The sequence below is a fragment of the Lynx rufus genome, unplaced genomic scaffold, assembly GCF_022079265.1.
Source record: "Lynx rufus isolate CCGP_SWC_20201006 ecotype Redwood Valley unplaced genomic scaffold, mLynRuf1.p SCAF_6, whole genome shotgun sequence".
Taxonomy (NCBI): Eukaryota; Metazoa; Chordata; class Mammalia; order Carnivora; family Felidae; genus Lynx; species Lynx rufus.
The window spans coordinates 143,461,211-143,475,768 of NW_025814878.1; the positions used below are offsets into that span (position 1 = coordinate 143,461,211).

The 14,558-nt window shown below is 48.4% G+C and overlaps 1 protein-coding gene across 3 annotated transcripts in view; it reads right to left on the minus strand.

The window, feature by feature from the left end:
• Positions 1 to 2,298: 2,298 nt before the first annotated feature.
• The window catches only part of ZNF184 (zinc finger protein 184), a 29,738-nt gene continuing 17,478 nt past the window's right edge, over positions 2,299 to 14,558 (minus strand). For all 3 annotated transcript variants that reach the window (XM_047102013.1, XM_047102011.1, XM_047102012.1), the window contains exons 4-6: positions 9,671 to 9,797; positions 9,277 to 9,372; positions 2,299 to 4,739 (exon numbers count right to left, since the gene is read on the minus strand). In XM_047102013.1, the coding sequence (XP_046957969.1) occupies positions 2,782 to 4,739; positions 9,277 to 9,372; positions 9,671 to 9,797 (2,181 nt within the window). In that variant the 3' untranslated portion in view covers positions 2,299 to 2,781. The remainder of the gene's footprint in view (positions 4,740 to 9,276; positions 9,373 to 9,670; positions 9,798 to 14,558) is intronic.

The following is a 14,558-nucleotide window of genomic DNA, read 5'->3' on the forward strand; positions in this document are numbered from 1 at the left end:
ATTTGGTTTGGTCCACGTCTGAAGCCCCACTACTGTAAGGCCAGGTAACTCAGGCACTGGCTGTGGATGAATTACTTTTAATGAAGACCGACTAGGTTATGTGATATTTCCCCCTTTCCTGCTTCCCTCACCAAGGTATTGGACAAAAACCCAGTGAGGTGGCCCTTTATAATCTGGCGACAGACTAGGAAATTGCCGATCTAGGACCTTGGGAAAAATGCTTGGTCTCTATATGGGGACTGGACAGTCTTGGACGCTGAAACACCCTTAGAACTACATATGAAGGTCATAGAATTTTTTAGAAATCATAGAGAATTCCTTGCCTCCCAAAGTGTTGTTTTCTGGGTTACTGCTGAGATCCTTGTCAATGGTCGTGGCTACACCTCTGATGTAAACTGAACCGCTCTATTTTTCTGGGCTGATCATAATTTCAAGGAAAAAGCTGTAACTTCTTTTAAAGTTTTTTAAAAAGCTGTAACTTCTAACTTCCAAGTCTCCCCTTTAGATTTTAGTTGTACCCTGCCGTCTAGTCCGACACACCGGGATCCGGCACGTTATGTAAATCTGTAGCTACATTATGGTAGGTGTCTGTGGCGTATAAATAACAAAATTAGGGGAAAAAAGACATACCGCTTAAAGTAACTTCCTTTCTCGGTTCTTCAAATAGGAGTGAGGAGGGAAAAAAGGAGAGCCCGTGGCTAGGGGACAAGTCAGGCGAAGGACACCAGGCACCACAGTGGGCGATGAGACGGACGCGTCTGAGCAGCGGCTGGTCGTCTGCCCGCCTGGGGACCTGGGAGGTGTTCCGGGACAACTAGGAGATACGGTTTTGTGGGCTACTCAAAAAGATACAGAAACTAAGGTCACGTTAACTTTCGGAGTCTCCCTGCTCGTCCCTGGTCGGGGCCTGGCATACCGGGAGTGGTTAGCACACAGTCTGGAGAGCTGCTGGGCCGGCACGGGGGGAGGCATGGAAGAGGATGAAGTTAGGCAGTGACCGCACAGTCCCGGGGCTCCGCATCTGACCTGACAGCATCTCTGAAGGGATCAAGTTAAGGGAACAAAGTGGGATCTTTCAGGGTTCAGGACACATTTCCACATAAATCCTGTTCATTTAGGAATCGGTGGTACAGGGACAGGAGTCCTCTCCTTGCAGACAGACGCGGGGTTTCCCATTTGGGGATCTCCTCTGAAATGAGGACCCTTCCCACAGATGCAGAGGCTTCATTTCCTTGGAATCTGAGCGGCTCAGAGTCCAGCCAGAGCTTACCCTGTGACCGGGGTCCAGTCCTCCTGGCCAGTCTTCTCTCTCCCCGATGGGACGACCTAAGTCCTACGTGACAGAAGTCTCGAGAAATTGAGGAATACCAAGGTGACGTTCCTTTATAGATGCGTCAAGTTACGACAGAAAAAGGTCCTGAGATTTAAATGGCTACATTATTTCCTGAATTCTGTTTTTCACCGTCTGGCGTCTTCAGTCAAGGAGGGGCCCAAATCCCAGTGTAGGTCACTGGCATTTATATAAACAAGCCAAAAAGACTGCATGGATTTTTTTTTTTCACTTGTGAAAATCTGCAGCGCCCCCTCCCCCAAACCTCACCTGCAGAAGAGTCTAGAACTCCTTTTCTGTGCTACCCTGTTGTCAGAGCTCTCCATTCTCAAGGCCAGGCTGGGAAGTTGTCAGGTGCCCCTTAAAAGAGCTACCTGACCATCAGACTCCATCCGGAGGAAACCTGATGCTGATTTCTGGCCGACGCGTCGCCCTGCCTGCCAGGGGCATCGTGGGCACGGTCGTCTGCTTCAGAAATCTGGGGGCCAAGGAAAAGCAGGTAAAATGACCTTTACACAGCTGTTTAATTTCTGCAGTGTGGTGAGGAAATAAGTTGACCCTACACCCCAGAGCCTGTGCGAACCCAACTTAAAAAAATATTACAAAAACTATACTGTGTACAGCAGCCAATCTGTGAGGCTTGTAAGACGAGCCGCAGGAAGAAGCTACAATTCAAGGAGGGGGAATGAAATCTGCCCCCTTGTTCTTTCCAGGGTGCGCGGCAGGAGTGTGCCTGGTCTAACCCCCCAGGCCAGTCTCTGAGCACAGGGCCTTGGCAACAGAATTTTACAAAGTTCCTGAAGTGATTCCACGATGCAATGAGGGTTAAATAACACTGGTTTCAGGTACAGAAGAGGATCTTTGTAGGTTGTGATGAGCTAGAATGTTAAAACCAGAAGAGAAAATAACGGGAAGGTTTAACGTTATACTGACGTAAGCCGCTATATAATGAGTTATTAGTTTAGGAATGCTTTACAGTTCTTTTTATTAGGAACCAGTTAATCAACTTAAATGCATTAGAACAGAAGCATAACAGATCCCCAGCCTAGTTACTGAAGCACAGACGCTTTCTATTGGCAAAACATGCATAAATATACACACTCTAGATGCGACACAGCAAAATGCTGACGTGCAGTGACCCCGTTCAAGAGTACACTGTGAACACAAAAAAGTGGAATATAAAATTCCAAACAACCTTTGAAAGCGTCCACTCCAAATCCCCTCATTCACGGAGCAAAGTGAAGCTTAAAACAGTCGAATTTTCCAATGTCACAAAGTTGCTCGAAAACCACTGGATTGCTTCATCCCAATGTACTTTCCCTTCCGTAGTGTGACCGTGAAAAGTTAACATCTTTTAGGCAGTTTCTCACTTCACTCTGAATCTTCAGCACTTAACCAAAGGACAGACCGGAGCAAATGTGTCCGCCACGTCTGTGATGTTCCCGCAAGGGTCATATGCCCGGGTGCAGTCTCTGGTGCTTGTTGAGAGCAGAGCGGTATCGGAAGGCTTTCCCGCAGTCGCTACATCCAAAAGGCTTCTCTCCCGAATGAATCCTCTGGTGCTGGATGAGGTACGTGCTCTGGCTGAAAGTCTTCCTGCACTCGTTACAGTTATAAGGTTTCTCCCCCGTGTGCGTGTTCTGGTGTTCGGTCAGGTGCGTGCTGCGGCTGAAGGCTTTGTCACACTCGTTGCACTTGTAGGGCTTCTCTCCCGTGTGAATTCGCTGGTGCTGAGTCAGGTGAGAGCTCTGGCTGAAAGCCTTTTCGCATTTATTACACTGGTAGGGTTTTTCTTCCGTGTGAGTCTTTTGATGTTGAGCAAGAGAGGAACAGTGCCGGAAGGCTTTGCCACACTCCGCGCACTCGTAAGGCTTTGCTCCCGTGTGAATCCGCTTGTGTTGCGTGAGGTGTATGTTCTGGTTGAAGGCTCTCCCGCACTCGTTACACTTGTAAGGTCTTTCTCCGGTGTGTATCTTCCTGTGCTGAATCAGGGAGGAGCCGTAGCTGAAGGTTTTCCCACATTCGTGACACTGATAGGGCTTCTCACCGGTGTGAATTCTTTCGTGTTTAGCAAGAGATGAACTCCGAATAAAGGCTTTCCCACACTCCTTACATTCATAAGCTTTCTCCTGGGTGTGAGTCTTCTGATGTTGATTCAGGTTGGAGAGATAACTGAAAGCCTTTCCGCACTCATTGCATTCAAAGGGCTTTTCCCTGGTGTGAATTCTCCGATGCTGCGTCAGGGACGAGCAGTAACTGAAGGCCTTCCCGCATTCGTTGCACTTGTAAGGTTTCTCTCCGGTGTGAATTTTCAGATGTTGAGCGAGGGAGGACCAGTAACTGAAGGACTTTCCGCATTCGGCGCAGTCGTACGGCTTCTCCCCGGTGTGTGTTTTCTGATGTTGGGTGAGGTTGGAGTGCTGACTGAAGGCTTTCCCACATTCGTTGCATTCGTAGGGTTTTTCACCAGTATGGATCATGTGGTGACGAATAAATGTCGAGGGCCCATTGAAGGCCTTCCCGCATTCATTGCATTTATAGGTCTTCTCTCCAGTGTGAATTTTTTGATGCTGAGTAAGGTGCGTGCTCCTGGTGAAGGTTTTGTCACATTCATCACATTTGAAAGGTTTTTCTCCCGTGTGAATTTTCTGATGTTCCATAAAGTGGCCTCTCTGGCTGAAGGCTTTTCCACACTCATTGCAGGTGTACGGTTTCTCCCCAGTATGAATCCTCTGGTGCTGCACAAGATGGGTCCTCTGACTGAAGGCTTTCCCACATTCGTCACATTTATAGGGTTTTTCTCCAGTGTGGATTCTTTGATGTTGAGTAAGAGACGGACCCTCAATGAAGCCCTTCCCACACTGATCACATTTGTAGGGTTTATCTCCAGTGTGAATTCTTTGATGGTTGATAAGGTTTTCACTCCGGCTGAAGGCTTTTTCACATTCATTACATTTGTAAGGCTTCTCCCCGGTGTGCGTCCTCTGATGGCGAATGAGAGCAGAACAGTAACTGAATGCTTTCCCACATTCGTTGCACTTACAAGATTTCTCTTTTCTGACCGGGTTTGTATTCTGTTTGACGCTCGTCTTAGTAGCGGTCTCTTCTGCAGATGTTTCTTGTGTCAAAAGGTTTGAGCTTACACTGATGCTTTTTTCAAAGTCCTTGTTTATAGGGCCTCTCTCCCAAGTGGGTATTGTCTTTTCGGTTATTTTTATTTCTCTTGGCAGCGCCTGCTGGTGTGCCTGACGCTTCTCCAGACTGCCTTCGTACCCCCAACTTTCTGAAAAGTCAGAACCGCGAGGGTCTTCCCTTTTGTGGTTTTCCACCACTGCCCTGTGACACGGCCGCTCTTCAGAGATGTCCGGCTCTGGGACTGCTCGGCTATCTTCTGGTCCGACGTCACGGTCTGCAAGAAAAAGAAAACGCCCATGTTCTCTATTCAGAAGGAGGAAAAATAACTGCCCTTGTGGGAATGATCTAATGAAGCTAAAAATAAAGCTTTTGGGAAGTCCTGAGGACTTTCGAGCGCAGCCCTCTTATTTGAGTAGAAGGTCGGAAAGAGCCAAGGACAGCCATAAATAAAATCCGAAAGCGGTGAGACAATGTCTAATCCCACATCACAGAGATTATCTGTGCCAGTAAGGAAACGCCACTTGAGGTCACAGTAGATTAAGGACAGACCACAGAGCTGGCCAAGAGGAGACACAGATAGGCTAACGGAGGTGGTCTGAACTGGGATTCCTTGCCAGTGAACAGCAAAACAAAAATCAAGGAACCAAGATTCCCAGTAGGGACAGAAGGGGAAGACTTGGCTAAGACCACGGTGTTTAGCCTGGAACACAATCTAGTCCGTCTCTGCCAGAGACGCGAAGTTGTCAACGGAGGAAATACTTCAAGGCAGGCAGATGACAAGGTCAATTCTCGGCATTTTGAGAATGAGAAAAGGCAGTGACAGAGCAGACTGGGGCGGTGTTTGTGGGCGTGGAAGATGCCCAAAGTAGAAGGACCCAGACGTTCAAGTGACAGGAAAGATCAGCTTCAGGGGAAGCGAGAGCTGCGGAAGTGACAGGAACGTTTCGGGGGAGGGGCTCAATAAAACATAAACAGAGTTGAATACGTAATAATCTACACACAAGGCAGTTTATCAGCAAACGAACAACAGAAGCGGCGCCAGACCGGGGCTTCTGCACAAGCAGGAGGCGGAGCGCTGCCCCAGACACAGGCGACAACTAAAACTAGGTCCGTCGATGCCGGTAGAGTCGGGAAAGATAAAAAGCCGCATTTAAAACGTGTTTCTTTGGTCCCTTTGACAACAGGAGGCTGCGGCAGACACGCGAGAACCCCAAGTGTCCCGTGCTGCCGGCCTCGTCACGGTCACCATCACGGTCCCCGCCAGCACGCGCCCAGAGCTCTCCTGTCCCCTCTCCGTCCCTGGCGCCCTGGGGAATGGTGCAGGCGGACTCCTGACAGCGGCGCGTCCCCAGCAGGGACGGGAAGGTCCATGCGACATGGGTCTTGGGGAATGGCCAAACTTTCGTGTAAGAAACGGTACCTTTCCGGGGCACCTGGGTGGCTCAGTCGGTTAAGCGTCCGACTTCAGCTCAGGTCACGATCTCACGGTCCGTGAGTTCGAGCCCCGCGTCGGGCTCTGGGCTAATGATGGCCCAGAGCCTGGAGCCTGCTTCTGATTCTGTGTCTCCCTCTCTCTCTCTGACCCTCCCCCGTTCATGCTCTGACTCTCTCTGTCTCAAAAGTAAATAAACGTTAAAAAAAAAAAAAATTAAAAAAAAAATAAAAAAGAAACGGGTACCTTTCCTTAAGAGAACGGCACCTGGCAAGCCACGTGTACAGCACGTGCCCGTGAGGAACGGCTCCCAGAAGCGCTTCCCGGTGAGCAGGTGGAGACCGCGGCCTGTGAGGCCGTTCGGCGGCTCGTCTCCAGCCCCGGAGTCCCAGGGGAAGCCGGGACGTGCTCTCCACGTTGTCACGTCTGCGCGGTAACCAACGGAATGACCAGAACGGCAGTGGCGGGGCAGAGAAGGAAGGCTTGGAGGACCGTGGGGCGTGAGCTCGGGAACTCCCAAGCCTGCACCGCTGGGTTTCCAAGGCGCAGGGCGCACCGAGCCATAGGATGAACACGCCCAAGGCCCTACTTGAGTAGACAGGGAGGTGGGTGAGATTAGGTAAACGGGGCAGAGGTTTAAGAATAGGGAATCTCAGGATGACAGCATCCAAGAGGAGCTAAACGAGATGAGGCTGCAGGGCGGAAAGCACCCCCCCCCCCAACTTAGTACAGTAGCAGGAAGCTGATTTCACAGGAAGGAAGGACCCAATTAGGCAAACAGGTACAGAGGGCTATCGACCACCCCGGGATGATGTCACCCAGAGCGGAGCTAATTAGCAAAAGAAAGGTGCTTGTAGACCCTGAGGTGCAGGCTCTCTCTAGTCCCTGAGACCCGACCTTCCAACCTCCCGCCAGGAGTTTGTTTTGCACTGACCCAAACCCCCAACACCGCTTACCTTCAAAACCCCCTCCCCCACGCCCACGAGTTAACCTTCACGATTTCACGGGTTTCACGGTCTCTTTGTACTTGCCCGTCCCCAGGCTTGTACGCCTCCTGATCCTAACAAAAACGAAGCAAGACCCTTGCTCGGGGCTCTTGTCTCCTCCCGACATTAGCCTCTCTCACATTTTTAATCCTGCATCCGGCTCTCTTGCTAGACAAGAGAGAACTCCATACCCAGGATCTACGACAGAGAAAGTTCCAGAAGGCCAGACTGAACCGCACCATTCCCACTGCAGAAAGGCATTTGCACTTTACTGGTGTGAAGCTGTGGGCACCGAGCGCAGGACCGCAACAGCCCTGTGCGTGGAGAAGTACTCACACACGCGGACGGGCGGACTGCCACACACCAGGGAGACCGTAGGGATCGCGGCTACGCATCCAGATTCTGCAGAGACCAGGTCACCAAGACAGCCCAGAGGAGACGGCAGAAAGAGGGCAAGGAAGACAATGCAAGGACCAGGAGCCACTTCGGTGCAGGTATTGTTACCGCTTCCGATTACTGTACATTTCTGTAAATCTGTAAACTGCTTTTACAGAGGGAAAAAGCGCCAGGTCCGCAGCTAAGAGGAAGTCTGCTCTGAGGGCTGAAGCGGGCAGGACCAACAGCCAGCTTACAAGATGGCCATCGTTTGGTCACGTCCCAGGAATGAAAGTAAACCAAAGAATGGAGCCAAATATTTCAAGGGACTGTCTTCTACCTACGGACCGGGTCACTGGAACCACCACCTACGTGAGCTATGTATGTAGCTCATGTACATGACACACCAACATGAGGGGTCTAGTATTTTTACCTAAATAAGTCTTTTTGGTAATGACTAAAGCATTTTGTGAAAAGTCTAGGATTTTTAGATACATATTTAAATATTTTTAAATTGCTTTTTCATCTGCTCAAGTTGGAATTTTTAAAAACTTCGTTTTTAATTTGTAATAAAACTTGACCATTTTTTTCCCCAAAAGTTAACAACATGTAAGCATGACTTAATAAAAGCTTTTTTTTTTTAAATCACTTTTCTAAATTGTGTTCCATGAAACCATCTTCTTTTAAAAAATGTATTTATTTTGGGGGCGCCTGGGTGGCTCAGTTGGTTAAGCATCCAACTTCGGCCCAGGACATGATCTCACAGTTCCTGAGTTCGAGGCCCGCGTCAGGCTCTGTGCTGACAGCTCGGAGCCTGGAGCCTGCAGCCTGCTTTGGATTCTGTGTCTCCCCCTGTCTCTCTCTGTCTGCCCCTCCCCAGCTCATGCTTGCACTCTGTCTCTGTCAAAAACTTAAAAAAAAAAATTATTTATTTTGAGAGGGAGTGCACACAGGGGACGACGGGCAGAGAGGGAGAGAGAATCCCAAGCAAGCTTCACAATGTCAGCACAGAGCCCGATGTGGGGCTCGAACTCCCAGAACGTGAGATCATACCAAGAGTCAGACGCTCAATGGACTGAGCCACCCAGGGGGCCTCTAAGGGAAATATTTTAATTGTGCAGTTTGGAAAGGATTCACTGTTGGGAGGGTGAGGGTTTGAGGAAGAATGTGACATTCTATGCAACCCTGTTGGAAATTCATAATGCCCAACTACGTATTTGAAAATCTGAGTTCTTCTGGCAAGAAACCTGATAAAATTTTAGATGATCCAACACTTCCCAAATCTGAACACAGAGTACTTTCTTTTCTCCATAAAAAAGAACCCCCACCCCAGCTCACTGACTCTGGAGATCTATCCCTTACCTTGTATGACTAAGTCTGTATATGTTTTCAGGGTCAGATCTCTGAAGAGGTCTCTCTGTGCAGTTGGGAATTCACGGTTTACAAGAAAGTTATTCACAGTCTCAAGGACGGTCTGAGTCGTAAGATCGGAGGCGTAAGGAATAAAACGGAAGACTGCAGACACAGACTCGCTCGTGCAGAGTTTGGCTGGGAAGGCAAGGAGGCAGCCTGGATGGTGGCCGAAAGGATGAACAGTGTTGAGTAAAAGTATTCAGAAATTTAGGTTACTGTTTCCGTTTGAAAGGCCTAGTAATAGAGCCTGTAGATCTAAAAAAAAGGGGGAAAAACAACCCTGTAGGGCTGTAAAGCGAGGTGATAGTTAAGAGATCAGAGTCCCAAAGGAGGTGGGGAAAGATGGAACCCACCGGAGTCCAGGTTAAGAGGTTGCCTTCAGAACAAGGCAGGAAGGATGCCTCCTGGGAGAGGAATATAAAACTAGAACAGATGTCGAAAGCCCCAGTGTTCTCACAAAGCCCAAGAGTCCGGATGGATTCTCGTTTCGCCACGGGAGCTGCTTTCAAGAAAAACAGATCTATCTAGATTTCAGCCATAAAAACCTCTTGCCAGGCTGAGGCCTAGAAGTGACGATGCTCTTCCCCCAGGTCCCCAGTACTTACCCCCGCCAGTAGCTCCCGGAACACTGGACTCCACCACCCATGGCTCCGTCCCTTGTTCTAACTGGGAAATCACGTCAGGTTTGGAGACTTGGAGTCCTGCTCACAGGGGGAAAAAAAGGTGTCTGGCTGCAGTAAAAGCCCCGTGGGACAAATCCGACGGCTCTGAACAGCACATAAAGCCTCAGCGGTCCAAATGCCCAGACATGGTTTAATCTGGAAACTGACGTGGGTTCAGAAAAATTACTAGGTTGTACTTCTACCTGCTAGGAGAGTAGAAACCTTTTCAAAACTTAGCAATCTTTGCTTCCTTAACTTCATCAGAGGCAAAAACTTACCGAAGCAGAGAGCCCTCCTCCTCCACACCCACAGACACTTAACTCCGAGAGACCCTTACCTATAGAGACAAGGTGTGTATAATTCTCCAGCGTCACATCCCTGAACAAGTCTCTCTGTACAGGGTCCAGCTGTTTCCATTCCTCCTGGGTAAAATCCACTATCACATCCTTGAAGGTCACGGATTCCTGAAATAGCAAACATATTTCTCCTCAGCCATAACGCATTAACCCGGGGAAAGGGCCAAGTCGGCAACACTGACAGAAGCAAGGCGAGACAGTTGCGGGGCCATCTGGAAAAGGACTCTGATGGGTCCTCTTTGTGAAGTGACTATAAAAACGGTACCTCGTTCGTAGGCTCCCTGTGAGATCTATATAAGAAGTCAACGTGACACATTTAGGGTCTGGCATACAATTAGTGGTAAGTCAATGGAGGCCTTTGTTGTGGTCAGTCATCGTCACCTCTGTGTTCTAAGGTCTATCAAGTATTAATAATACACCTACTAACAAAAATGAAATGTTTTACTACCTACAACGTTCAGTAACAATCAAAAATGTTTCTGAAACAATCTGGGGAGGAGAATTCCCTATCACGTCTCAAAGTATACCAAGATGTATACCAAAAGATTAAGATAAATTAAAACAGTGGCCGAGTAAGGAATAAAACTCAATGTAGCAAAAGAGTCCAAAAATGGACCCATGGTTATAAGAACTGAATATATGGATTAAGCAACCATCAAATCAGTTTGAAAAAGCTGAATTAGTCACCAAACGGTGTCATAACAGTGACTGTCCAGAGAAAAAAATGAAGGTGGGTTTCTTCATGGCACACAAATATTTCTGTTGAGTCGAAATTCAATTTTAAGAAAAAGCAAAAATAGAATAAGAGGTAGGGTTTATAATCTTGCAGTGTAGAAAGCAAACATCCTAAGACAGACTGACCCATACCGCCACACAAATGTGTAAAACTTCTCAAATAAGCCATAAAAGGCAATATTCTGAGATCCCACAAATAGCAAAAGAAGCCCGATGAACCCACATCAATAAAAAAAAAAAAAAAAAAAAGCCAACAACCCAAACAGGCAATTCACCCGACAGCGTTAAATAAGCCGTGAAAAATGCCCCACTCCACCGCCACTACGGTGGGAGGAGCTCAGGCCGGCTAGCGCGGCGGGCAGCGCGCATGTGCAACGTGGCAGGGACACGCGGTCTGTCTCCGGGGCAACCTGACGGGATCCATAGAACTTTAAGTGCACGTATCCGTGAATCCAGCGTTATTGCTTGTAAGAATTTATTCTCCAGAAACGCCTCGGATGCAAAGACATACGCACCAGTGCCCTCGCAACACCGTGCAGGGAAAACAAGCAAATTAAATGCCCATTAATAGGACAGAGCTTACAGACTTTGCGGTGTATCCGTGCTACGCACTTGACGCGGACTTTTAAATGAAGTAGCTCGATGTGCGCTAATTAGGAAATGACGTGTGATACGAAGATCAGTATACATGGCCTGATCCTGGTTCTGTTCTTATGAACAGGCAAGTTCTATGTAAATGACAGAAAAAAACCTACAAGACGACACAACCAAGTATCAGTGGCGCTGTGTGGTGGGACTCGGAGGCAGTACGGGGGACGTCCTACTTTTGTCTTGATTCTGCATTTGAAATCGGGTGAGTTAATTTGGTTTGAAATTGGTAACTGTTGAGATTTCTGCCTCTAGCCACAGCAGAGCGACCGGACGGGCTCTCCCGGTGCGAGCGAGCACACGCCCCGAAACAAACACGCTGGCACTTGAACAGCAGGCGGACGGAGAGAGGGGAGCCGATCACCCGAGCCCCGCACCCCCTCGTTTCCGGCCCGGAGGCGCTAGGGACCCACAGCAGGAGGCAGGGCCCATCCCCGACGGGCGTCTCCCCGAGACCACGCCGGAGGCTCAGGACTGCGCGCGGAGGAACGTGCACGTTATGGCGTAAGCTCTGTCCCACGGGCAGCTGCCGCGGTGACAGAGCCAGAGTGGAGGGGACGCGCACGCTCCACTCCCATACCGTTCCGGCACACTCCAGGAGCGAGGCCAGAGGAACAGCGGCAGGTCTGGGCTGTTCGGCCCTTGCTCAGCTGCAGGGACACGTGACCAAGCCCTGGAAGCGAATGCCTGGGAGTCCCCGACGGCGGTGTTACCGTGTGCCTACGCGCCACGTCCCAGACCTGTCCGCACGTGAAGACACGCGCACACGGCGCCCACTTTGGGGTCTGCGCCACAGCCGCTCAGAGTCGCTCAGGACTCCAGCAGGCTTCCCGTCTCCTCCCCTGTCCGTGCGTCCCCTGTCCGTGCGTCCCAGCTGGAAAGGAAGTGCCTCTGCGTGACCGTCACAGAGGGAGGACTCGGAAGCGTGTACCTGATGTCTCTGGATTCCGCTTGTGATCTTTTCCCTTCTCACGCTGTTTTGTGTCCTTCGTTGTAATAATCTTTAGCCCTAAGTCTTGCCACCGAGTTGGGCGAGTCATTCTGGCAAATCACTGAATTCAAGGGTGGTCGTGGGCAGCCCGAAAAATGGACCCAGAGTAAGGCGAGGCTAGACCAGCCTTAAGAAAGCTTAGGGATCAAAAACAAACCGCAAGGGGCGCCTCGGGGGCTCAGTCGGTTAAGCGTCCGACATCAACTCAGGTTATGATCTCACAGTTTATGGGTTTGAGCCCCGGGTTGGGCTGTGTGCTGACAGCTCGGAGCCTGCTTTGCATTCTGTGTCTCCCTCTCTCTGCCCTTCCCCTGCTCGTGCTGTCTCTCTATCTGAAACAGACATCAAAAAACCCCACAAAACTTCAAGAAGATCAAGCTGTGGTCCAGATGAGAGTAACAAGACTGGCTTTACACTCCTGCATGAAATAACCAGAAACCCCCAGACAAAACCTATGAAACAACAGTTTCCAAGACAACGAATCTCCTACCACAAAGGACAGCCATCCCTAAGAATCAGTAAAGCAGTGAGGTGGGCCGTACAGCTGCTCCCACTTCCTGCCCCGAGAGCCCACGGACAGAGGGCCGCAGAGGAGACAGCGAGCAGAGAAGCCCCAAGAGCCGCAGAGGCTCCCACTTGAGCTTCCGGCAAGTAGCCAACCGTGCGTGGCTGCGAAGAGGCCGCCGGAGGCAGGGAGAGAATCGCCCGGTACCGGCGTTCAAAATGGGCTGGAGACAGTCTCCATTCCCATCATCAGTCGAGGTGGAAAATTTCATGGTTCATTAGACATTGGGTAGAATACGCAGGAAGGTCGTGTCTCAAGAGTGGCAGTAAGTGGCCTTAGACTATACACTGTCCTGGTTCACCTAACAGACCTTAAAGCAAGATTTGAAAGAAACACTGGTTCGGGCACCATAACTGCATCCCAGAATAAGGCTCAAGGATATTTGACAGGCACACAAAACTATGCAGAACCCAACAAAGTTAAATCAGAGATTTAAAGCAGAGATTATGAGGTATACAGAGCAGCAGGAAAATACAGCCTATAATGAGGAAAATAACCAGTTAAAGCCAACCCGGAACTAACACACATGCTAGAATTAACAGATGAGAACATTAAAAATTATTCTGGCCGTATTCCGTATGTTCAAAAAGCTAATAGAGGCACGCGAGACATTTTTTAAATAGACCTAAGTGGAACGTCTAGAGCTAAAAATGAGAATGTCTGGAGATGAAGAACACACTGAATAGCGTTCGTGGCAGATTAGGGATGAAGAAGAAAAGATTAATAAATTCAAAGACAATGAGATAAAAACTATCAAAAGTGAAACAGGAAAAAAAACATGTAAAAAGATATAGCTTCAGGGAGCTCTGGGCAACTTCAAGTGGCCCATTACGTGTGTAGCTAGAGTCCCTGAAAAAAGAAGGGGAGAGGAGCAGAGAAAACATTTGAAGAAATAAATTTGAAGAAATAAATTTTTTTCTAAACTTGATGAAAATTGTAAACCCACAGATCGAAGAAACTCCATGAACTCCAAGTATAAGAGACACAAATCTACATTGAGACACATCTTTTTTTTTTTTTTTTTTACAAAATAAAATGGTATTAGGTATTTTATTTTTTTTATTTTTTTTCATCTTTTATTTTTTTTATTTTTTATTTTTTTTATATATATGAAATTTATTGACAAATTGGTTTCCATACAAGAGACACATCTTAATTAAATAGCTCAAACCCAGTGATGGAGAAAATCCTGAAAAACAGGGCACATGAATAAATATAAAGGAACAGAGAAATGACAGCAGCTTTTTCGATGCAAGCAGTGCACAGAGGAGAAAATGAAGCAACAACAGCGTAGAACAGAATAGACAGTGTAGAGAGGAGAACGGTCAATGTAGAACTGAAAAACAAAGGCACAATAAAGACTTCTTCAGATATAAAAACTTGAAGGAATTCCGTGGCTACAAAGGTGCTCTGAGAAATCTTAAGACCTTCATGCAGAAGAAGAAATGATACCAGATGAAAACAAGGGCCTACACCAAGGATTCTCAACCTTGTCGTTACTGATATTTTGGACCAGATCATTCTTTTAAATAATCTGGGGGGAAGGGGCATCACTGCATCAACCCACCGGATGCCAACAGCACTTCCCACTGAGTCAGGACAACCAAAATGTCTCCTGACATTTCTGAATGTCCCAGGGGTCAAAATCACCATAATTGTGAATCACTGATGTACATCATAAAGGATGAAAAACACTAGAAATAGTAGTTGGGTGGATAAATATATATACATTTTTCTTACTATTTTTTCCAGCTCTTTAAAAGGTAATTGCTTGGGGCGCCTGGGTGGCGCAGTTGGTTAGGCGTCTGACTTCAGCCAGGTCACAATCTCGCGGTCCGTGAGTTCGAGCCCCGCGCGAGTTCAAGCCTGTTTCTGATTCTGTGTCTCCCTCTCTCTCTGCCCCTCCCCCGTTCATGCTCTGTCTCTGTCC